Genomic DNA, 25,124 nt, shown 5'->3' with positions numbered 1-25,124 from the left:
GCCAAGTTGCTTCAGTCACATCCAACTTTTTGCCACACTATGGACTGTAGCCCTCTAGGCTCCTCTATCCACAGGATTCTCCAAGCAAGAATATTGGAGTGGGTTGGATGCCCTCCTCCAGGGGATCTTCCGACCCAGGGATTGAACTTGTGTATCAGGTCTCCTGCATTGACAGGCGGGTTTGTTACCACTAGTTCCACCTGGGAAGCCCAAATAACATTTAGTATATAACATTTTACTGCTCAGCTTCTGTGAAATACATATTTTCTATTCTTTCTTGTTGTTCTGAAGAAAACCTATACCTAAATACAAAGACTCACTTTCTGATCATCCCCGAAACTTCAGTAAAGTTGGGTCCTGCAACAGACCTGTATTCTCAAGAATTTCTGGTTCATGTTGATGTGTAATAGTGGCTCTAGTGATTTTTTTCTACTAGGTTACATCTAGCCCCTGCTGGTCTTTCATAATATAAAATCATAGGTCATTTTTCCGTGGTTTTATTTTCTCCATTTTCTTTAAGATTTCAGTTTCAAAAGTAGAGAAATACCACCAAGATGAGACAGTACACTATTATTATAGCTACCACAGACTCTTGTGAAAAAGTTTGGTTATACATCATAAATAAATAAATACCTCAAAGCATTGTTTGCAGAGTATGACCGGACCTTGAATACCTATGCAGTCCAAACATTACATTCCTGACATTTAGGACTTTTAGATGTAAACTGTTCTTTGCTAGGGCTCTCTCATAACTAAAATATGAGTCACTTGCAAACCATAATAGATTTTGGCTCTGCAACATGATGAAGTGTTCTGGATGTAGTGACACATTTCGCCGAGACTCATGGCAGCAGAATTCCCAGTGGTCACCCAAAATAGGGAAAGAAATGAAGAACAAAATTAAAGGAAATATGCAGACCCTGGCATCATCCTTTCATGGCAATACAGCTCTATTCTTGTTGTTAAGAGGTGGAAGTGCTTGGAGATTAAACTCATAAATGATAGTGCAAGTAGGTGTTGAATTTTCTTGTTCTTAAAGACTGAACTTAACCTCATACTTGAAATCTTAAAAAGAAGTGAGACATATGTCCTTCCAAATGAAATTATGTGATTAGTTCTCCTACCAAAAAGCTAATGTAGAGTGCCAAGCTTTCTGCTGAGATGTAATTAGTCAGACCTTTTGCTATATTAGTTGCTCAGGAGTCTCCAACTCTATATGCAATCCCATAGGCTGTAGCTTGTCAGGCTCCTTTGTCCACAGAACTCTAGGCAAGATTACTGGAGTGGGTTGCCGTTCTCTTCTCCAGGGGATCTTCCTGACTCAGAGATTGAAACCTGGTCTCCTACATTGCAGGCAGATACTTTACCATATGAGTCACCAAGGAAGCCCTTCTATCTCATCTCAGTGAATATACAGGATTTAACATAAATTTACTAAATAAAGCCTTGTCATTGGAAGCCAATATAACATGCAAAATATGTCAGTCCCACTAACTTGAGTGAATCACATAGTATTTGGCTTTATTTGAAGTGAGAGAATGGGAAGTTATTGCCAAACATTTAAAATTTAAGTTTGATTATTTGCTTGAGCCATGACTTTCATATTTCTAGCCTGATGACTTTTTTTAACAAATGTTGCTTTTGATTCCCAAGTTTAAAGTCAAGTCATAGAATGTTTCTTTGCACACACAACCCAGACGTCCCCCAGAACAGAGCCTTTCACTGCAATGCAGGCAGACTCATGTTCACACACAGCCTCCTCTCAGACAGGAAAGGTGGAGTTTTCCTTTTCAGAGCCAAAGGAAGTGACAGCTCAGGGGTGATGGTTGTACTGATCTTGGTGTGGATTTCAAATTGGTTAATTTGCTTTCAATTTCAACTCCTCACTTGAGCCTCCATACAGAAAAATTAAATGCTAGATTTCAGCATTTTGTTTCACTCTGATGAAATAAAAATTGTTTTGAGTGTAACATTAGACTTTGTCCTCAATTGCAGTAGCACCAACACAGTATAAACTAAGGCATCATTTAGCAAAGTGTTATTGGAGTGACATTGTAATAACCTATTAAGGGTAATGCACATTTGAATGACCACAATTATTTTTGTAGATTTATTCATGACTCTGTGGTGTTTAGTGTAGTTGTTTCTGAAACAGTGATGGGCATTTCATAGGATCCTATATTGCAGTCTTCCAGGTGGGAGACTTCCTGAATTGTTATTGTATATGTTTTTACAACAGATGGTTTTTCTGAAGTTGTTTTAAATCATCTGAGTATAAAGTTATTGAATTATCATCAAATATGATTTTATGTCATAAATTATAGATGATAACATGATGGAGACACAAGAACTAAGAAATCAATGGGATTGGATTGATCCTAAATAGTATTGTAATACAGGGCAACGTTGATGAATACATTTTTTATATACCAGTGTTTGTGTGTGTGTGTTAGTTGCTTAGTCCTGTCCGACTGTGACCCCATGGACCATACCCCACCAAGCCCCCCTGTCCATGGAATTCTCCAGGCAAGAATACTGGAGTGGGTAGCCATTCCTTTCTCCAGAGGATCTTCCCAACCCAGGGATCGAACCCAGGTCTCCTGCTTTACTGTCTGAGACACAAGGGAAGCCCACACCAGTAACATACTTAATTTTTTAAAATTTGCTGAACTTGTGACTCTAATAAAATGTCAAATAACGGGTTTGCTTTGAAAACAAATATTTCTGGAGAAACAGTTACATGCGAGAGATGAATAAGTTGTGAGAATGCAAAAATAAAGAAGACAATTTTTGACCTCAAAATTCTGAAAGTCACAAATTTGAACAGTATAAATGATCTGTTAGCCTGAGAAGTTTTGCAAATGACCAATTTCTGTAATTTGTAAATGTATTAAAGAAATCAGAGCAAAAATATTTCTGGTGAAATAAATAATTGTTGGCAGACTTGTTAATTAAAAGATTGTTTAAATACAACTTGGTGGCATTATCATAGTGTCTTTGGAGGTAATACATGTGAAGTCTAAGCATTATTTTTGGTGCAATGCGTTGTCACAATTCATATGGTAATAGTAGTATTTGAGAAATTTTGAGTGTCAGTTTCATGAAAATATAAAGGCAGTAATGTCAATAATTATATTGGGCACTAACAAAAAGCAACTGATCAAGTACTATTTGCTGTGATATGTCTTCTTTTACTGTTTTATAGTATATGTATTTTATGTCTGTCTCACAAACCATTTAAACTTTTGTCATTTTTGAAAATGATTCTTATTGCATCTTTTGAGAAAAATGACTTCTTTTTTAATTTACTATTTTATTGGAGTATGATTGCTTTAAAATTTTGTGTTGATTTCTTCTGTATAACAAAATGAATCAGCTGTATATATCACTTCACACTGGTCAGAATGGCCATCATCAAAAAATCTACACACAGTATATGCGGGAGAGAAAGTGGAGAAAAGGGAACCCTCTTGCACTGCTGATAGGAATGCAATTTGATAAAACCTCTATGGAGAATAGTATGCAGGTTCCTTAAAAAAGGAAAATAGAAGTATCATATGATAGTTGTATTGCTGGATAGCCCAGCAATCCCACTACTGGGCATTTACCCTGAGAAAACCATATTTCAAAAAGACACAAGAATCCCAGTGTTCATCACAGCATTATTTACAATGGCCAGGGCATGGAAGAAGTAGCTTCTTTGTAGGCATTTTCAAAGCAATAACGTTTACTGCTATCTATGGAGAAAGTCTGAGTGCAGGATAAGAAGGGGGTGTCAGAGGATGAGATGGTTTGGATGGCATCACCAACTCAATGCACATGAGTTTGAGCAAACTCCGGGAGAGAGTGAAGTGCTACAGTCCATGGGGTCACAAAAAGTCAGACACAACTGAGTGACTGAACAACAGCAAAGAGATAATTTAGCTATAGTTTCTTTACATGCAACGTATACCCACCACCTATCTGCTGATTGTTTAATAGTCTTGCAGTGGCATCACTAAGGCAAACCATCACAGATTATTTTCCATTAATATAAACATAAAGGAACTTAAGATGAGCAAGGATCTGGAAAAATAGTATTTGTAGGGTAGATAACCAAACATTAATTTTTAAAAAAATTAATTTTCTGTACACATCAAATGCGTATTTTTAGAGGGAGTGGTCTAAGGCATATTATGCTGCTTCCTCCCTAGACCTGTCCACAGATCTCTGCAAAAATCAGTGGGCTAGAGTTAAGAGTCTGACTGTTGCTTTTCCTTAGATAAATGACCTGACAGTTCAATGCCTTGCTTTTGACTGGGAGATGAACTTGATGATATCTGGGATTCTAAGAACTTTGATATTACTTCTTGCAAATGCATAGATTTCTATTTCTATTTTCTAACTCTATTCCAGTCTATTTTGTCTCATCACAGCAAGGATTTGAAACAACAGACCAGTGTTACAGCTCACACAGGCGGGATTTTATTAGGCAGACAGCAGAAAGTACACACCCAAGACATGAGAGCTAGTGGACCCTGTAGGAGTGGCCTCAACCCTGCTTGGGTTCCCTTTTTATACTTTTTGTTTCCTCCCCCGGAGCCTGATTGGTTATGTCCTATACAAAATAGGGCTTGTGTCCACCACCTATCAGGAAGGGGGCATGTTTGGGTGTGTTTTTTCCCATCCAAGATTCCCATTCTAGTCCTTGGATTTTCTTCCTTTGTCTCTTTTCCTGGGCTTTTTCTAACTGACATTTTTGGACTCTCTTTTTCCTACTTAGACTACCTAACATAATCTTTTGTAGTATTATACAATCTTTTAAAGGAAAAAAAAAAAGATTGCTTTTCATCCTTGTTCATTAAGAACACTTTATGTAGGTTGCAGGAAGATTGTGAGTTAAAAATATGTTTGGGGGTATTTTTCATCCTGATACATTAAGAACCAATTCATTTAGCTTGCAGAGAGAATATGAATTTAAGAATATGTTTTTAATTGTGGTTGAGATAGTGACCACAATGCAATTGTCAGTTTACTAGCTGAGGAATGAGCTCATAATGGACCTTAATATTTTAGTTGATTCCTTAGCCTTGAATATAGAGTATTACTTTCATAATATCAACTTATATTAGTGAAATACCATGTTTTATATTTAGACATATGGAACGATTTGATAATTGCTATTGCTAATTAGCAACTTGCTCATTTATGATGTAGTTGAATTCTGATTTTTTTTACTTAAAAACTTAAAATTCCCAAAATATCATTCCTGATGCAGTGCAGAATAAAATGATAAATTGCATATAATAGGGAAACATTTTTAAGGAGTAAAGCATTGTACCCATTTCATAGCAACAATTTACACAGTAAACATTTTATTTTTTAAAGATCTATTTGGCTGTTCAGCGTAAAAGTTTGGTGACATTATTTAAAGCCATATTTTTAAATAAACTTTTACCTTTACAAAACTACCACAAGACAGACACTTTTTAATTAATTGATTGTTAGCTCCCTTAATCTCAGTCATGTATTTTTCTTTAAACATCATTATTTACGAGGGTTTCATTGACTAGGGATGAGGTGTCTTGGCCAAAAAGTCATTATTCTGAAGGTATCTGAATGGTAATGCAGTGATGGTCATAGACAATACCTGTCATTAGGTGTAGCTGATATTTTGTTATAAACAAGTCAACCACGAAGCTACCAAATGCCCTTGTAATGGTAGGTGAAACCATATATGTCTGCTAAGGGCCCACTATCTAAGCACAAAGGTCAACATCTGATAGGCAGGCATAAAATATGCAAGTACTTTATCTTCATAGTGTAATGTTTCTTTTATCTTTGAGGGTCAGTTTTCACAAACTTATAGAATTGATACTTTGAAGTTGTCCCCTGGACTTAAATTATGTAACCTATTGGCAGTCTTTATTTGTTTTGCTTTCATTTAAAATACAGCCATTTGTGAAGGGAAGCTTCTGAGTTCAAAATGTGATTATTTTTTGCAAAATAATATTTAATAGTACAATTATTTTGCTTATTTCATGTCCAAACAAATGTAAAAAAAAAATGTAAAACATTAGAGGGGCAATGCTAGTACTAAAAGCTATGCAGTAGTTTGGGGTATGTATTTTAAAAGAATGAAATGCATTTATCAACATACTTTCTTTAGTTTAGGAATTACATTTTAGACAATTTTTAAAATCAGATAATTTATAAATAAACCACTAATAGCCATTATCTTCATTATTTAAAGTTATCTGATTTGTACAGAAAGCACTCTTTAAAATTATAGTGTCTTAATTAATACCTCTAGATAACTTATTATTATATTTAATAAACTATGTTTTCTTTGTAGATATCTTCTTTAAATGGTTAGTTTGATTCTTGTGTTTTATATGACAATATTTCAAAAAACCATACCAAATCTTAGTCCAAAGTGAGGGTAATAATGAAATAAGACTCTTAGGTTGATGGGAGATCCAAGACAGTGAGCCAAGTGCATGTTAGAATCTGGACTCATCAGGAAAAATGGTAACTTCCAAGGGCAAGATACAAGACTGCTTGAAGAATTACCCATAGTGTAGGGGACTAACTGCTTGGAATCAAGATGTCAACTGTGTATTTCCAAACAGATGTTTCTATTTGTACATATTTCCATGGTCAGACTTCATTTGTTCCCCACAAGAGATGGTGGCCCATCTTATTTTCTTATATATTTACTATATTGGAGAAGGCAATGGCACCCCACTCCAGTACTCTTGCCTGGAAAATCCCATGGATGGAGGAGCCTGGTAGGCTGCAGTCCATGAGGTCGTAAAGAGTCAGACAGGACAGAGTGACCTCACTTGCACTTTTCACTTTCATGCATTGGAGAAGGAAATGGCAACCCACTCCAGTCTTCTTGCCTGGAGAATCCCATGGACGGGGAGCCTGGTGGGCTGCTGTCTATGGGGTCGCACAGAGTCGGACATGACTGAAGTGACTTAGCATAGCATTAGCATTTACTATATAGTGACTAACATATACCTTTTATGTAATAGAGTCTAAAAGATTAAATGAATAAATATGGGAATCAGTGACCACTTCATAGGCAGACAGTGTTCATGATCTTGGAACTCTTGGTAGAAACCGAAGAACTTACACACTGATTCAGAAGTGAAGGGATTGCCAGATGAAATCTACTACACCAGTGAGTTCAGATTTCCTCCTCTTGGTTATTCATACTCTAGGCTAGTGAGGGAATCTAGAGAAGTCATGCTGAAAGTTTTTGAGGAATACTTGAGGAATTGTGAAGTGGAGCAGAGAGACTGGAAAATTAGAGAGAATATCTAGATTTTTCTTTGAAGAAGAATACAGTTACAGTTTTTTGATTGGCAGGCTGACACTGATTTCGGAAAAAGCATAGCCTGACCTACCAGATGAATGACCTCTGGTGTCTTTAATCAAAATATAACCTTTATGTATGTCAACATCCAATGATGAAATGTCCTAGATCTGTGTCTATAACTGGTAGATTATAGATATATTCAGAAATGTTTAGTTTTGAGTCTATTAATATTTAACTAAATTTATCCTTGCTAATAAAGACAGAAACAAATTTTTGTACCTGAAATGATGAAGTTGGCCAAAATCTCATAGAACATACATAGTCTCAGATTCCTAGAGCTAAATCTAGGGATCACCTAGCTGATTTATTTTTAATCCTGACAAAGATTTATAGACTGACCCAAGATTATATGGCTAGTTAGTTCATATGTAAGTGATCCAAATTGTGGACAGGAATAATATGCAGATTTATAAAAATACATTTATAAAGCTGTGACATACTTTTCATATATGATTCATTATGTTTATTGAAAACACATGCCTAAAGAGAGAGAGGGGGTGTGCTTATAAATAGAGAGAGATAGACAGGTTTGCTGGAGAAGGCAATGGCACCCCACTCCAGTACTCTTGCCTGGCAAATCCCACGGACAGAGGAGCCTGGTAGGCTGCAGTCCATGGGGTCTCTAGGAGTTGGACACGACTGAGCGACTTCACTTTCACTCTTCACTTTCTTGCATTGGAGAAGGAAACGGCAACCCACTCCAGTGTTCTTGCCTGGAGAATCCCAGGGACTGGGGAGCCTGGTGGGCTGCAGTCTCTGGGGTTGCACAGAGTCAAACACGAATGAAGCAACTTAGCAGCAGCAGCAGCAGCAAACAGGCTTGCATTGTAGTGAAGGAAACTTACTACTGACTTACTAGCTCTCTGGCATTGGATAATTATTTAACCTGTGTACATTGGTTAACTCATTTCTCTAATGGGAATATAATAGTACTTTCCTCATAGGGCTCTTTTAAGGATTTTTTTTTACATTTATGTGTGTGTATGTATATGAATGTGCACATACATATAACTTACAACAGGGTTTGGCAATTTTAAGATAAGGAGAGTGAGGCTCAAAGAAATTAAGTGCTCAAATTTCCCCAGTTAATAAGTGCAGAGACAGAATCTGAACTCTGGTTGTTCTAATTCAAAAACTCTTGTTATTTACAACTTTGCAAGGAAATTGGAAATGCTCCTTACAAGCTGCAGTTTTAATGATCTCCATCTCTTTTAAAGGCAGTGGTGTAGAGAATGGTGTTAGCCAAAAGCAAAATAGCAGATTTCTAACTACTAAGGCTGCCCTAACCATTTCCTAGACCAATTTGAGACATTAGTTATGATCAAAACTGTCCTGTTAAGTGGTGGAACTACAATAATGACTTAGTACTGAATTCTGTATATTGTTTTCTGGGTTTCTCTTTTTATCAATTGCTCATCCATTTATTTGTCTAGCTCTCTGTATTTCCCACTCATTCTTTGCCAGAGAATACTGACAATCCTATTTACTACCTCTCCTTCCACCCTTTCCTCTTCCTGGAAAAGATAAAACTAGAATTATTTTGCTGTTTCCTAATATCCACTCTCATCACTCTTGATCTGATGGAATATTTACAGTATAACTATAAAAGATGACATTTCATCCTAGAAGAAAAATGTTCTGGTTACATCCGAGCTAAATGGGTGGATGGACTTTCCTCCATGACTTAATTTTGTGATCCAACTGGGGAAATTTTCAGTTTTATTAGCAGCTGTCTCCCTTTTTCTCATCAGATATTCAGCTTTTAGCACCTAACTCAAAAGAGAAAACACATGGTTTGAAGTTATTATTTAATATTCACAGATTGTTCTTTCTAAACAATTTTTCTTAGGGTTTTTTTTTTTTTTTTTTTGAAAGTCACTCAGTCGTGTCCGACTTTGCAACCCCATGAATTCTCTAGGCAAGAATACCAGAGTGGATAGCCTTTCCCTTCTCCAGGGGATCTTCCCAACCCAGGGACTGAACCCAGGTCTCCCACGTTACAGGCAGATTCTTTACCAGCTGAGCCACAAGGGAAGCCCCAAAATACCAGAGTGGGTAGCCTATCCCATCTCCAGCAGATCTTCCTGACCCGGGAATCAAACCGGGGTCTCTTGTATTACAGGATTCTTTACCAACTGAGCTAGCAGGGAAGCCCTTTCTTAGGTAGGAAAACAAATAACTCTTGACTTCTGATGAGGATCTTTCAAGGAAAGTTAATATTTGCAACCTATCTTAATACCACATATGAACAGGATGATTGTTTAGCTTTAGTCACACTAAGAAGTGTTGATGGGAGTGACGATAGAAAGAAAAGGTATGTATAGTTTTCTTCCCCCAAAAATTGAAAGTTGACTTTAAAGGGAAAAAATGCTGAGTGTTTCTTAAAATGTGAACTTCTTTATTTTCCCTGGACATTAGTTGCCAATATCTAAACCTTTCAGGAAGAAATTTTATACCATGTCATCTGTGTGTCAGGCAGCACTTAATGGCTGAAAGACAGACAGTGCTAATCTGAACAATTCTTCACTGGTGCACAAATCTGGAGATTTAAATGACAGTTGATCTGTGGACCAATTCTATTCTAAACTCCTAGGTGATCATTTAAAATCAGTTACTATCAATACATCAACTGATCTTTCTTGGCTATTCTTTTCCTATAAATAATTCACAACTTTCTCTAGGGTATTTTCTGGGATGTTATATTTAAAGGTTCTGATTCTTTTTGGAAGGCTTAGTTGAGCAGATTCTTGATATACAATTTAACTGGTATTTTGCAGACATATGCAGCATTCATATATTATTTCTTTTCTTTCTTGTAGGTAGAAATAACACTTCAAGATATCAATGACAATCCACCAGTGTTCCCAACAGACATGCTGGATCTCACAGTGGAGGAGAATATCGGAGATGGTTCTAAGATTATGCAGCTGACAGCCATGGATGCTGATGAGGTAGCTCAGACCTTGTCTCTGACTTTTTGAAACATAATTTCCCAGTGATCTATCAAATTTCTACTGTATGTTGACAACATTTATTAACTAATAATTAAGGCTAAGCATTGAGTGCTCTTTTCCAAAGGACATTAACTCTTGAAATGTGACATAGAAATGCTAAGATAGAGACTGTCTAGAGGCAACTTTCCTTTGATCAGCAATTTCAACTCAGTTAATTGCTGGTGCGTCTTAGATTCATTAGCCAAATTATTTTAATTTCTCAAAGGATAAAAAATATTTACAGAAATATCTTATTTTTAATGCCCCATCACTCCCATTTGCTATCTTATAGCATATATAGCTAAGAATTTATTTTTATTTGTATTTGAAAAAAGCAAATTATTGAAAATTAAAAAAAATAAGACAACTTTGAAACTTTTCATTTAACTTGCATATATGCATGTGTGCATGTTAAGTCTCTTCAGTCGTGTCTAACTCTGTGTGACCCTATGGACTGTAGCCTGCCAGGCTCTTCTGTCCATGGGGATTCTCCAGGCAAGAATACTGGAGTAGGTTGCCATGCCCCCCTCCAGGGGATTGTCTCTACCCAGGGATTGAATCCACATCTCTTATGTCTCCTGCATTGGCAGGTGGCTTCTTTACCACTAGCACCACCTGGAAAGCCCCATATATATACATATCAGTTCAGTTCAGTCGCTCAGTCGTGTCCGACTCTTTGTGACCCCGTGAATCGCAGCACGCCAGGCCTCCCTGTCCATCACCAACTCCCGGAGTTCACTCAGACTCACGTCCATCGAGTCAGTGATGCCATGCAGCCATCTCATCCTCTGGCGTCCCCTTCTCCTCCTGCCCACAATCCCTCCCAGCATCAGAGTCTATTCCAATGAGTTAATTCTTCGCATGAGGTGGCCAAAGTACTGGAGTTTCAGCTTTAGCATCATTCCTTCCAAAGAAATCCCAGGACTGATCTCCTTCAGAATGGACTGGTTGGATCTCCTTGCAGTCCAAGGGACTCTCAAGAGTCTTCTCCAACACCACACTTCAAAAGCATCCATTCTTTGGCGCTCAGCCTTCTTCACAGTCCAACTCTCACATCCATACATGACCACTGGAAAAACCATAGCCTTGACTACATGAACCTTTGTTGGCAAAGTAATGTCTCTGCTTTTCAATATGCTATCTAGGTTGGTTATAACTTTCCTTCCAAGGAGTAAGCGTCTTTTAATTTCATGTTTATGCAAACATAAAGTGTATAACTTAGTAATAGCCTTATATATTTTAAGGAAATTATCCAGGAAGCCAATGAATTTTGAATTCCATTAATAAGTTTCCTAGCAGTAAACTGATTTTTGGGGGCACAATTTAGATTTCTGTCTTCCATGTTTATGTTTTAAGTTTAACTAAAGCAATCATTATGCTCCAAACATCATGACAACTTACATAATTTGTAATTTATATTTTTCCCATTAAAAAAATAACATCACTTGTTTTCTCCTCCTTGCTAGGTAAAGGTTTTAGTTAATTTCTAGAATTTTGGAAAGAGGAATAATGTTCCCATACACTAGTAGCCCATTTCCCTTTTTGCTAAGCTCCAAATAGATAATTTAATTTCCTTACCTCATTTAAGCTCCAGAAGGATATGATAACTTGATTTTTGGCTTATTTAACATAAAAAAGGTGAATAATTCAATAATAGACTAATTTTAACAGCCAGTACAGAATGTAACAACTTAGTCATTTATCAGTCAGTTTAGTTCAATCACTCAGTTATGTCCGACTCTTTGCCACCCCATGGACTGCAGCATGCCAGGCCTCCCTGTCTACCACCAACTCCCGGAGTTTACTCAAACTCATGTCCATTGAGTCAGTGATGCCATCCAGCCATCTCATCCTCTATTGTCCCCTTCTCCTCGAACCTTCAATCTTTCCCAGCATCCAGGTCTTTTCACATGAGTCAGCTCTTTACATCAGGTGGCCAAAGTACTGGAGTTTCAGCTTTAGCATCAGTCCTTCCAATGAACACCCAGGACTGATCTCCTTCAGGATGGACTGGTTGGATCTCCTTGCAGTCCAAGGGACTCTCAAGAGTCTTCTCCAACACCACAGTTCAAAAGCATCAATACTTTGGTGCTCAGCCTTCTTTATAGTCCAACTCTCACATCCATACATGACCACTGGAAAAACCACAGCCTTGACTAAATGGACCTTTGTTGACAAAGTAATGTCTCTGCTTTTTAATATACTGTCTAGGTTGGTCATAACTTTCCTCCCCAGGAGTAAACATCTTTTAATTTCATGGTTGCAGCCATCATCTGCAGTGATTTTGGAGCTCAAAAAATAAAGTTAGCCACTGTTTCCCCATCTATTTGCCATGAAGTAATGGGACCGGATGCCATGATCTTAGTTTTCTGAATGTTGAGCTTTAAGCCAACTTTTTCACTCTCCTCTTTCACTTTCATCAAGAAGCTCTTTAGTTCTTCTTCACTTTCTGCCATAAGGGTGTTGTCATCTGGATATCTGAGGTTATTGATATTTCTCCCGGCAATCTTGATTCCAGCTTGTGCTTCCTCCATTAGTCATCTATACATTTTGCCAAAGTGTAACTTAGGAAAAGGAAACAAAATAAAGCAAGTACATTTAAGTAATTGTAGTTTTCTACTGAAAAAGATTTGGTGTTTTATGTTTAGTACTTTCTAGTAAATTTTGTGTAGAGAAAGTTTTTCCAAACTTTAGCTACCATGAAAAGAGTTGTATGCAGAATGTTTGTATTATTATTGATACATATGAAATATCATCAGCTATAATTTAGTAAATACTGCTGAGATTTTCTTAAATCTCATCATTGGTCATATATATTTGGATAGCTTAATTCATAAACATTTTTTGCAAATGATACATCAATTAGAGCAGTTGCTACAACTATTTGATGTATCATTTGCATGAGCTTATAGTAATTGCATGAGCTTCTTTTTTTTGTTTTTTAGCTTTTTGCTAAATAAAAGATAATGAAAGTTTATGATACTCTCTGTAGGAACAGAACAAGTAAAACTCATTTATTTCAAGTGATTTATTCAAGGCAGGAATTAATAATCATGTTAATTATAATATACATATCCTAGTGAAATGCACTACTCTCTTCAGTTCAGTTCATTCACTCAGTCATGTCTGACTCTTTGCAACCCCATGAATTGCAGCACGCCAGGCCTCCCTGTCCATCACTAACTCCCGGAGTTCACTCAGACTCACGTCCATCCAGTCAGTGATGCCATCCAGCCATCTCATCCTCTGGCGTCCCCTTCTCCTCCTGCCCCCAATCCCTCCCAGCCTCAGAGTCTTTTCCAATGAGTCAACTCTTCGCATGAGGTGGCCAAAGTACTGGAGTTTCAGCTTTAGCGTCATTCCTTCCAAAGAACACCCATGACTGATCTCCTTTAGAATGGACTGGATCTCCTTGCAGTCCAAGGGACTCTCAAGAGTCTTCTCCAACACCACACTTCAAAAGCATCAATTCTTCGGTGCTCAGCTTTCTTCACAGTCCAACAATCACATCCATACATGACCACTGGAAAAACCATAGCCTTGACTAGACAGACCTTTTTAGGCAAAGTAATGTCTCTGGTTTTCAATATGCTATCTAGGTTGGTCACAACTTTCCTTCCAAGGAGTAAGCGTCTTTTAATTTCATGGCTGCAATCACCATCTGCCATGATTTTGGAGCCCAAAAAAGTAAAGTCTGACACTCTTTCCACTGTTTCCCCATCTATTTGCCATGAAGTGATGGGACCAGACGGCTTGTTCTTTGTTTTCTGAATGTTGAGCTTTAAGCCAGCTTTTTCACTCTCCTCTTTCACTTTCATCAAGAGGCTTTTTAGTTCCTCTTCACTTTCTGCCATAAGGGTGGTGTCATCTGCATATCTGAGATTATGGATATTTCTCCCAGCAATATTGATTCCAGCTTGTGCTTCTTCCAGCCCAGCGTTTCTCATGATGTACTCTGCATATAAGTTAGATAAGCAGGGTGACAATATACAGCCTTGATGTACTCCTTTTCTTATTTGGAACCAGTCTGTTCCATGTCGTTCTAACTGTTGCTTCCTGACCTGCATATAGGTTTCTCAAGAGGCAGGTCAGGTGGTCTGGTATTTCCATCTCTTTCAGAATTCTCCACAGTTTATTGTGATCCACACAATCAAAGGCTTTGGCATAGTCAATAAAGCAGAAATAGATGTTTTTTCTGGGAACTCTCTTGCTTTTTCCATGATCCAGTGGGTGTTGGCAGTTTGATCTCTGGTTCCTCTGCCTTTTCTAAAACCAGCTTGAACATCTGGAAGTTCATAATTCACATACTGCTGAAGCTTGGCTTGGAGAATTTTGAGCACTACTCTTAAGAATTATTATTCGGTGCTCAGCTTTATTATTATTTTATATTTAATAATTACATATATATGTTTTATAATATATATAATCATATATTATGTATAATATCATATGTATCATAAATGCATTATGTTATATATATATTATATAATTATATTGTATTTCATAATTATGTATTATATAATATATTATAAATTATATCTATATTATAATATATAATTATAAGTTAGATATAATATTATAATATTATATATGCATTATATATTATATATCATATATTATACATAATATTTTATATTATATAAATATATAATGTAATATATATACATATATTAATAATAAATATACATTATTATGTAATTATAATATTTATATACTAATTATGATATTATAGAAATATATTATATTTGTATAACACTATAATTTATATAATATACATTATATATTACAAATTATATATAAATATAATATACAATGTATTGTGATTATAAATTCATAAAATGTCTATAATAATTATATATAATTATATTATATAATTTATTATTCAGTGATTATTTGAAAGAAATGCCAACATTCCACCCTTACAATAATATTATGCAAAGTCTATTATAATTTTACTTTCCTCCCTACTTTTTTCTTTTTAAACTGTGATAGAAGGGTTAAATCAAATGCGGTGCTGCCTGTATGTTTGTTTTTCTCTCCGTGACTTTTCTGTGTGTGCGTGTGTGTGTGTGTGCATGTGCACCTGCATACACTTGCCTTGTCTTCAAGTTGATGTTTTGAGATGTGTTTATATTTAGTATGAGATTTGAAGAAGGCTGGGAAGGTCATTACGTCTCTAGGTATTTACCTCAACACGATTTTAGTGTACTTTGTTTTATTTCTATTGAGTTTCCCTTTTCAAGTTAAAAAAACTGTATCTATGCCACTGTTATCACTTAGACATTCTAGGCTTTTTTTTTAAAGTACTAAATGCAGGGTGATGATATCTAGTTTATGCAAGAAGTGCATTTGAGGTGAGACAGTGGGAAGTTAAAGAGGCACAAAGGAGGAAAACTATAAAACAGTAACAGTCTAGGGAAAAGGAAGAAAGCCTGCAATTCAAGGAAAGAGTGGTAGAAATCACCACCAAGTACTTTGTAATAGGACCACTATGTGGGAGCAGGGAGAGTGGAGGTGGAAGGGGAAAAAGACAGTAGAGGCTGGAAGGAAGGAAGTAGTTTTACCTGGAACTTTAAAGAAAAGAAGGACATTTTTGTAGAAGTGCTTTGGCACTATTATTTTTTAAAAATTAAGCTCATGAGATCCTTTTCCTTCTTGAATATGTTTTTTTTTTTTAACTTTTTAGTGATGTTTTAATAACTACAGACTATGTCCACTCCTGACATGAGGAACCACCATTTCTTTGCCTGTATACCAAATGGAATGGCTACCTAGGCTTCCTAGGACATTCAGAATTATTGGCTGTTTCCTTTTTTGAGTAGTTTACAATAAATTATTACTAATGTTTTTAGATAAACCTTTTATCTTCTATTCTGTTCTCAGCTCCTTACCTCTAGGTTAAATTTGAAAATATGTATGTACACGTTTGAAATGATTTATCTCTTACCAAATCATGGTTCTGGTTCTTTCTTCATCTAGTTTTGAGTAGGAACCAATATTGAAATGCAAGGAGTTTCTTTTACTTTTTGGCCAGCATTAAATTGTCATGCAGCTATCTTGCAGGTTGATTTTGAAACATTAATAGAATTCTTTAAAACACTAAGATTACATAGGTCATCAGAAAATTATGCCCACATATTATATAGTTTATATACTTTTCCTTAATTACTAAATCAAACATAAAATATTAGTATGTTAGAAAACCTGGTGTAGGTCACTGAAGAATAATGCCCGGTAAAGGAATCTGAAAGCAATATGTACATATTGAGCATAATTTAAATATCATTTGAAACATATGTTGGATCAAGATAGACATCTCTCAGAAGCACATGATTGTCTGTGTCTTGTTTCCTTTGATAAACGAATTATTATGCTTGTAATGGGCCAGGACATTAAAGCTTTATTCCATGGTACCATACTTGCTTTTGAAACTACTACTTAAGATTATAAAATGCATTTACAATTTATAGCTATTTACTTTTAGAATTCCTTCCACGTACTTTTGTCTCTGTGGTTCCTCAGGAGAGTAGAATGTTTTTAAACAGCATTATTTCCACTGTGCTACAGCTGAAATATGATATTTGTTTCTTGTAGCATTGCTGATACTGCATATTTGGGATACTAAATAAATAAATAGACTTTTCAAAAGACCTCATTAAATCATTACTCTTGGCCATGAATTTTCAGACATTCACTGGAACTTCTAATGCACCACATCAGCTGATTTTGAAAGTGAAAAATTATGGTTTATCAACAGTCTGATGCCTTTGGTTTTCTGTTCAGAAGAATTATCATAAGTTCAGGAGTATTAATTATTATAGTCATTTTGTAGATGGGACATTTCTAAATTTTGAACCATTTATATAATAGCTTGAAATACGGTTTTGCATCTTGGCTTTCCCCTAATTTCCAAATTCTTTTTTTGTTTTTTTTTAAACTTTACATAATTGTATTAGTTTTGCCAAATATCAAAATGAATCTATTTTAATAGTTCAGAATTGAGTGTAGCTGTTTTTCTCTGGACTGTTTCACAGAATAGTGGAATTCCTTGTGAAACAGAACAAAAAGTACAGAATGTAGTTAGATTCAAAGTCTAAAATTCTTATTGAATGTTTTTGTTAAACCATACAATTACAATAAATACATTAGATGGTCTATGTACACCTGAATATACAAGATAAATGTGCATAGTATGTCAAATCCAGCTGTCATTACTAAATTAAAATGTGCTTTGAGGATTTCACATTACTAAATTTTAAGATTGGTTTGGGAATGCAGTACAAATATAGCAAATACCTCTAAACATGAATTTTGAAAGAGTATTTTTGCCTTCGACTGTTAGCAGTCATGCCCTTATATATTTGATCTTGAGAATGAAGCATATTTAATCTATGAGGGAAAAGATGTATGGAAACTGCAGATTCTGTAGTTTCCCAGCATGTCAGCCTTAGTCTAAATGTCTTAAATTTATGTTCTTCCTAAAAGCTTCTTGAGAGTTCTAAGCCTGGATACTTTAACAAATACATTTCTAGAGCTGATATGGTAATATATCTATATCTATATCTCAACATATCTACATATCTACACATATTTGTTTTATATGAGTATATTGAAATCAAAAAGTAATTTTTGAAGTTGACAATTCCAACACTACATATACCTCAGTGTCAGGATGTAATACTATATAAAATAGAAAATCAGACAGTATTTTTCCTTGGATATATAGCAACTCTAATCAAATTTTGATTTAAATTACTCATTTGCAAACATCTCTGTCATCAAATGCATCTAACTTGTTATATTCCTTTTATAAAAAATAATTAAAATAGGAATAAAAACAGTTAGCACTGTCATACACTTAAAGCTTTTCATGCATTGTTGTAGGTCCTTTACATGTGTGAACTCCTTTAATCCTCAGATTCAATACAGATTAAGTACTGCTACATTACAGTCCCATGTATCAGATATTATTACCAGCCAGATTGTCTCGGTAAGGAAACATAGGCTCATAGAAGTTAAGGAGTAGCCCAATGATATATGATTAATAGGTAGTGGAGCAGAGATTCAAAACCAAAACTATGGCCCCAGAGCATGCAGTCTCAACCAGTACAATGTATAATGTGCAACTCAGAATTCCAACTATAATATACATGTGATTGCTGCTGCTGCTAAGTCACTTCAGTTGTGTCCGACTCTGTGCGACCTCATAGACAGCAGCCCATTAGGCTTCCCCGTCCCTGGGATTCTCCAGGCAAGAACACTGGAGTGGGGTGCCACTGCCTTCTCCAATGCATGAAAGTGAAAAGTGAAAGTGAAGTTGCTCAGTCGTGTCTGACTCTGTGCGACCCCATGGACTGCCGCCTACCAGGCTCCTCCTTCCATGGGATTTTCCAGGCAAGAGTACTGGAGTGGGGTGCCATTGCCTTCTCCATACATGTGATTAAGCATATCTAAATCAAACTGTTCATTATTTCAATAATATACAAATAAGTTTATAAGAGATTTTTTGAATACTATAGTTACCATCCCTCATTATCAAATCTAGATTGTGATTTTAATTTTAATTTGCCTTAGTTTCTTTATTTTTGACTCTGCTAAAATCTACTCTTTCTGAAACCTTCCCTTTAACCTCTGTGGCAAGCTGTCCTCTGGGTCTCCCAGGTTCCTTCTCCTCTTCTTCCCTCAGTCACTCCCCTTATTTCCCATTCTTTCAATATGATATTCATTCTTTATGCTGCTGTACCTTTTACTATCTATTCTCATATAAATTGTCAACAAATCATCTGGCTTCAACTGTGAGCCACATAATTGACCTTCAGATAGTTTTATCAAACCCCTTTTCAAATCTCTGACCACATATCCATTCCTATGGGTATAATCATTGCCACATAATCATTTCTATGAAGCTATCCTCCACTCTCTTAACATACCATACATAAAATTATAAAATTTCAATGCATAATGTCTCCTGAGTCCAAGCAGACCTTATCCTGAGATGTCTTCAGCAAGAACATTCTCCTAATTCCCAGCCAAAGTAATTTGAAATTTTTTTTCTTTCTCTTTCACTTTTATGCTCATTGCATAGAGTTGATAAAAGAAAGAACGAGAATAAAAGAGAATGTTGAACAACTGAGAGCTATCCTTAGTTACTTCTGTATCCAATAACCCATCAGATCTCACTAATTTGTTCTGTGTATATTATGTTTGGTACACAATGATTGAGAGCCTCACTTCTGGGGCAAGATAACCAGGGTTCAGATTTCTTTGTCTCAGTTTCTTTATCTTCAAAATGGGGATAATAATAGTGCTTACCCAACTGGATTGCTTTTAAGTATCAAATCAATTAGTGCCCATGAAGTGATGCACTCAGAGCAGTGCTTAGCACTCAATAAACACTTAATAAATGTTCTATTTTTCTTTTCCATTCCTTCAGCCAAATTCCTAGTTTATACTTCAGATCTTGAGTGCTACAGTTCAAAGATCTGAGTGAACACAAGAATGCATCCCTGCTTTCATTTTACAGAACAGGGACTTGAACCAGAAAATAATGCAGATTATATAGAGTTTCCTCTTGAGGAAATGAAGTCCCATTCTCCTGGGGCCAAAGTCTACTCTCTCACCCCTTCTCTGGCCTCTCTTCTTTCCAGTCCATCCTATACCATCAAGAGCCTTAAAAGATTGTTTCCAATTAAAACAAGATCAGTGGTTTCTTGGTCATACAGTTCAATGTGTGTTGTAACTGAGATTCTCCAGTGTATGTGCTGTGCTGTTCTTAGTTGCTCAGTCATGTCCAGCTCTTTGCTACCCCATGGAGTGTAGCCTGCCAGGCTCCTCTGTCCATGGGGATTCTCCAGGCAAGAATACTGGAGTGGATTGCCATGCCTTCCTCCAGGGGATCTTTCCAGCCCAGGTCTTCGCATTGCCGGCAAATTCTTTACCATCTGAGCCACCATGGAAGCCCAAAAGTACTGAAGTGGGTTCCCATGCCCTTCTCCAGGGGAACTCCCTGACACAGGATCAAACCGGGGTCTCCTGCATTGCAGGTGGATTCTTTACCAGCTATAGATTGGGTATACCAATCTATACCCATAATCTAATATTTTAGCTCACTTTTTCTTTTTTTGTTCTACGATAAAACTCTCCACACTGAACTTCCCAGGTGGTACAGTGGATAAGAATCTACCTGCCAATGCAGGCAACATGGGTTCGATCCCTGGTCCAGGAGGATTCCACATGCCATGGAGCAAGTAAGCCCGTGCACCACAGCTACTGAGCCCAAACCCTAGAGCCCACAAACCACAACTACTGAGCCCATGTTCAGCAACTCCTGAAGCCCGTGGGCCTAGAAGCTGTGCTCCACAACAGGAGAAGCCACCGCGATGAGAAGCCTGCGCACTGCAAACAAGAGTGGCCCCACCTGCTGCAGCTAGAGGAAGGCTGCATAAAGCAAGGAGACCCAGTGCAACCAAAAGTGTATAAAATACATAGATTAGTTCATTAATTAAGCAAGCAAATCTCTTCACACTAGCAACTGGTCAAAGTAATCCCTCTCTTTGGTTCTTATAGTGCACATTGTAAGCTTACATTTGTGCTGTGTTGTGCTTAGTCGTTCAGTTTTGTCCGACTCTTTGCAACCCATGGACTGAAGCCGATCAGGCTCCTCTGCTGTTGGAATTCTCAAAGCTAGAATGCTGGAGTGGTTTGTCATGCCCTCCTCCAGGGGATCTTTCCAACCCAGGGGTCGAACCCAGGTCTCCCTCATTTCAGGTGGATTCTTTACTGTCTGAGCCACCGGGGAAGTCCACATTTCCATTTAGAGCTTTCTTAATTTAATTACCTTCTTATGTTGAACCAGAGGAACATGAGCTCAGAGTCAGACAAACTAGGGTTTGAAATCCACTCACCCTCAGTATGACTCTGGATAAGTTAAGTACCATCTCCAAACTTTGCATCTTCTTTTGAGAAATAGTATCTCACAGTGAGAAAAACTGAAAATGAAGTGGCTCAGTCGTGTCCGACTCTTTTCGACCTCATGGACTATAGCCTACCAGGCTCCTCCGTCAGTCCGTGGGATTTTCCAGGCAAGAATTCTGGAGTGGGTTGTCATTTCCTTCTCCAGGGGGATCTTCCCAATCCAGGGATTGAACCCGGGTCTCCCGTATTGTAGGCAGACGCTTAGCCACCAGGGAAGCATGAACTAAAGCAAGATAATGCATACACAGTGCTGTCCCTGAGCCTGGCAAACCTCTGGATATGTAGTTAATAGTATTATCATCATTTGCATTTTCCACAGTGACAGTTTGACCCCTTTCTATGATATATTTTAAGAATTTATATATGTGTGTGTGTGCTGTGCTTAATTCCTCAATCATGTCCAATACTTTGTGACCCTATAGACCATAACCAGCCAGCCTCCTCTGTCCATGGGATTTTCCAGCTAGAATACTGGAGTAGGTTACCATTCCCTCACATACACACATATATATGGGCTTCCCAAGTGACTCAAGTCTTAAAGAATCCACCTGCCAATGCAGGAGACACAGGAGATGCTGGTTCAATCCCTGAGTTGGGAAGATTCCCTAGAGGAGGAAATGGCAACCCACTCCAGTATTCTTGCCTGAACAATCCCATGCACAGAGGACCCTGGTGGGTTGTAGTCCACAGGGTTGCAGAGTCAGACACAACTGAGCATGCATAGAGCGCGCACACGCACACACACACACATTTTGAAGGTTGAGATTCGCTGTGTTATTTAATGAAATGAATAGTGAAAGACTATTTAGTTAACTACACTGGACTGTTACTATTTGAAATATTACAGTATCATATGAAATTAAACCCCAGAGCCTCACTTTGTCAAGTATACATTCAGCATAAGGAGCAGAACTTTTACTGTTCTACTTCCAGCAGTTCAGATTCTGCTCTCTTTTCCCTAGGGTGCAAATGCTCTTGTCACATATACGATCATCAGTGGAGCCGATGACAGTTTCCGAATTGACCCTGAATCTGGAGATCTGATAGCTACCAAGAGACTGGACAGAGAACGTCGTTCCAAATATTCCTTGCTGGTTCGTGCGGATGATGGTCTTCAGTCCTCGGATATGAGAATAAATATTACTGTCAGTGATGTGAATGACCACACACCCAAGTTCTCCAGGCCTGTGTACTCCTTTGACATCCCAGAAGACACAACCCCAGGTAGGTGGCACACTTTTAAGTATATTTTGCAAGGGTCACCTTTGACTACAGTTACACAGACTAGGTTTTGGCTGCTCTTGAACTGGGACTAGTATGTGCTACTGGGCATAAACGTTGGATTTTTAAATATTTTAATTAACTGTCTTTGCTACAGTTCCCAAACAAATTTCTAGACTTTTGAGAGCAAATGAGAAAAGCTAATCATCTGATGTCTTAATTACAGATATTTGTTTCTGAAAGTATCTGTGACATGCATTGTTAAGTTTCCTGGCAACCATAGTTTTGATACTGTTTTTCCACTGTAAGGATGTCTGATGTGATTATGTTCCTGAGCATAGAAAGCAAAAAAAGCACAGGAAAACCTGTGAATACCCGTTATAGTACTTACTAGCTGTGTGAACCAGGGCAATTAATTAATTTCTCTTAGCTTCAATTCCTTCTTCTGTATATGGAAACAATGATTCTTGTTAGAATTAGGATAAAACATGTATGAGTTTGCTAACATGGGGCTTGAGGATTAGCAGATGCTGAATAAATGTTAGTAGAATAGGAATCCTGAATTCTCACCTTGCTTCTTTGAATATTTTATGTTGTAACTGTTGCACGTGAGTACTCAATATCCCTGTTTCTGATGTGGGTTGGCTTCTTTTCCACTATCAGAAATTCTTATCTAAAACTGAAATTGTATTGTGAATTATATTTGAATGAGTTTGTAAAATAAGGCATATGTTTTAAAAACTCATTTGACAAAGGAATGAAACATTTATAGAGGACTAAAATCTCACTGCAGTCAGTTCACCAAGATGAATTGTTCATGTCCTTCATGAAATTCCCATCACATTTCTTTCTCACCTCATTTCTAGCAATGGTCATATAAGCTGTTAAGTGGTATGCCCTTAGCATAATTCTGTATTATTGCTTGGAATTGCCAGTTCCTGACACTAGCAGTGGGCCCCAATATATGTTCACTGAATTCATCAATATGGTCATGAATTGGTAGGTAGAAAAATAATGTCAGAAGTTGTGTTCATTTCCCAGAACATTTACATCGCAACATAAGATCTACTGGCTTCCAAGGTGGCACAGTGATAAAGGATACGCCTGTCAATGCAGGAGACTCCAGAGACATAGGTTCAATCCCTGGGTTGGGAAGATCTCCTGGACTAGGAAACGGAAACCAACTCCAGTATTCTTGCCAAGAAAATTCCATGGATAGAGGAGCCTGGTGGGCTACAGTCCATGAGGTCGCAAAGAGTCAGACATGACTGAGTGACTGAGCATGCACACACACACATAAGATCTACTGGAGATTTGGGAATGTTGACATCCATGTTAATGTAGAAATCTACAGTGTTGTTTTCATTATATTTTCATAGTGATTTTCTAGTTTAAATATTTTACTATACAAATAAATGTTTTGGTATCATATATCATCTCTTAGCAATACCCTGTCCCATTAATTTTAGATTCTCAATTTATTCTAGGTTCTTTGGTAGCAGCTATTTTGGCTACAGATGATGACTCTGGTGTGAATGGAGAAATTACATATATTGTGAATGAAGATGATGAAGATGGCATATTTTTCCTGAATCCAGTTACTGGAGTCTTTAATTTGACTCGAATGTTGGATTATGAAGCACAGCAATATTATATCCTCACTGTTCGGGCTGAAGATGGTGGGGGACAATTTACTACCATCAGGGTTTACTTCAACATACTAGATGTAAATGATAACCCACCCATTTTCAGCTTGAATTCATACAGCACATCTTTAATGGAGAATCTACCTCTAGGATCTACTGTTCTTGTGTTTAATGTTACCGATGCAGATGATGGTATGTACTTTATTTTGCATACTTAAAGTTTATTAAACATTAATCATTAGATTTGTATCATATTTATTTACTGTGTGCAGCTGTCACAAAATTGCATTTTGTAAATATAGATCCAAAGTTGAGGAATAGGTTTATAACTTAACTATAGAGAATTAAAAAACTAAGGATTTTATTAGTTAAGTTCTTTTTTATAACACTTACACAGCATACATTGTGTGCATCTTATAAGCTTTATAAATTTATCTTCCTTTATTCTCTCTAAATGTGTGACACCACTGCAGTTTAGCAATGTAGAAGTCATAAAGCAGCTTTTTGGTAGGTTTTCTTCAGATAACTATTTGCTTACATATATTCTTTTAACATAAAAAGGATAAAATGTGGATGCTAAAGGAAAACCAAGTCTCAAAAAATACTTCAAATTGCATGATTAGTTTTATATTTCTGACCGAAAATGGCTCAGAGTATCTCAGCAAGCTTTCGTGCTTTAACTCCAAAGACGGTCTCAGATCTCTTTAATTTTTATGCTATATAATCTAGTTGAGATTTTAAATTAAATCTAGACTTTACAATGTTTGATATTTGTTGATTTGATTTGTTTGATTTTTATTTCTTTGAAAACTTTAAAGTATGACTCCCTTGGTCTTTTTTTAAGACTAATTTTGTAACTATACATACCAGATAATATAGCCTTTAGAGATAACATTGTACAGATTGTCAGTCTTTGTTCGGAAA

General features: G+C 36.8%; 1 protein-coding gene across 2 annotated transcripts in view; it reads left to right on the top strand.

The window, feature by feature from the left end:
- FAT4 (FAT atypical cadherin 4) overlaps positions 1–25,124 on the top strand; it is a 184,291-nt gene that overhangs the window by 69,584 nt on the left and 89,583 nt on the right. For both annotated transcript variants that reach the window (XM_061384235.1, XM_061384234.1), the window contains exons 2-4: positions 10,186–10,317; positions 22,296–22,557; positions 24,042–24,392. In XM_061384235.1, coding sequence (XP_061240219.1) covers positions 10,186–10,317; positions 22,296–22,557; positions 24,042–24,392 — 745 coding nt within the window. The remainder of the gene's footprint in view (positions 1–10,185; positions 10,318–22,295; positions 22,558–24,041; positions 24,393–25,124) is intronic.

The sequence above is a fragment of the Bos javanicus genome, chromosome 17, assembly GCF_032452875.1.
Source record: "Bos javanicus breed banteng chromosome 17, ARS-OSU_banteng_1.0, whole genome shotgun sequence".
NCBI lineage: Eukaryota > Metazoa > Chordata > Mammalia > Artiodactyla > Bovidae > Bos > Bos javanicus.
The sequence above is the reverse complement of the archived record's forward strand: the minus strand, read 5'-3'. Positions and strand labels throughout refer to the sequence as shown.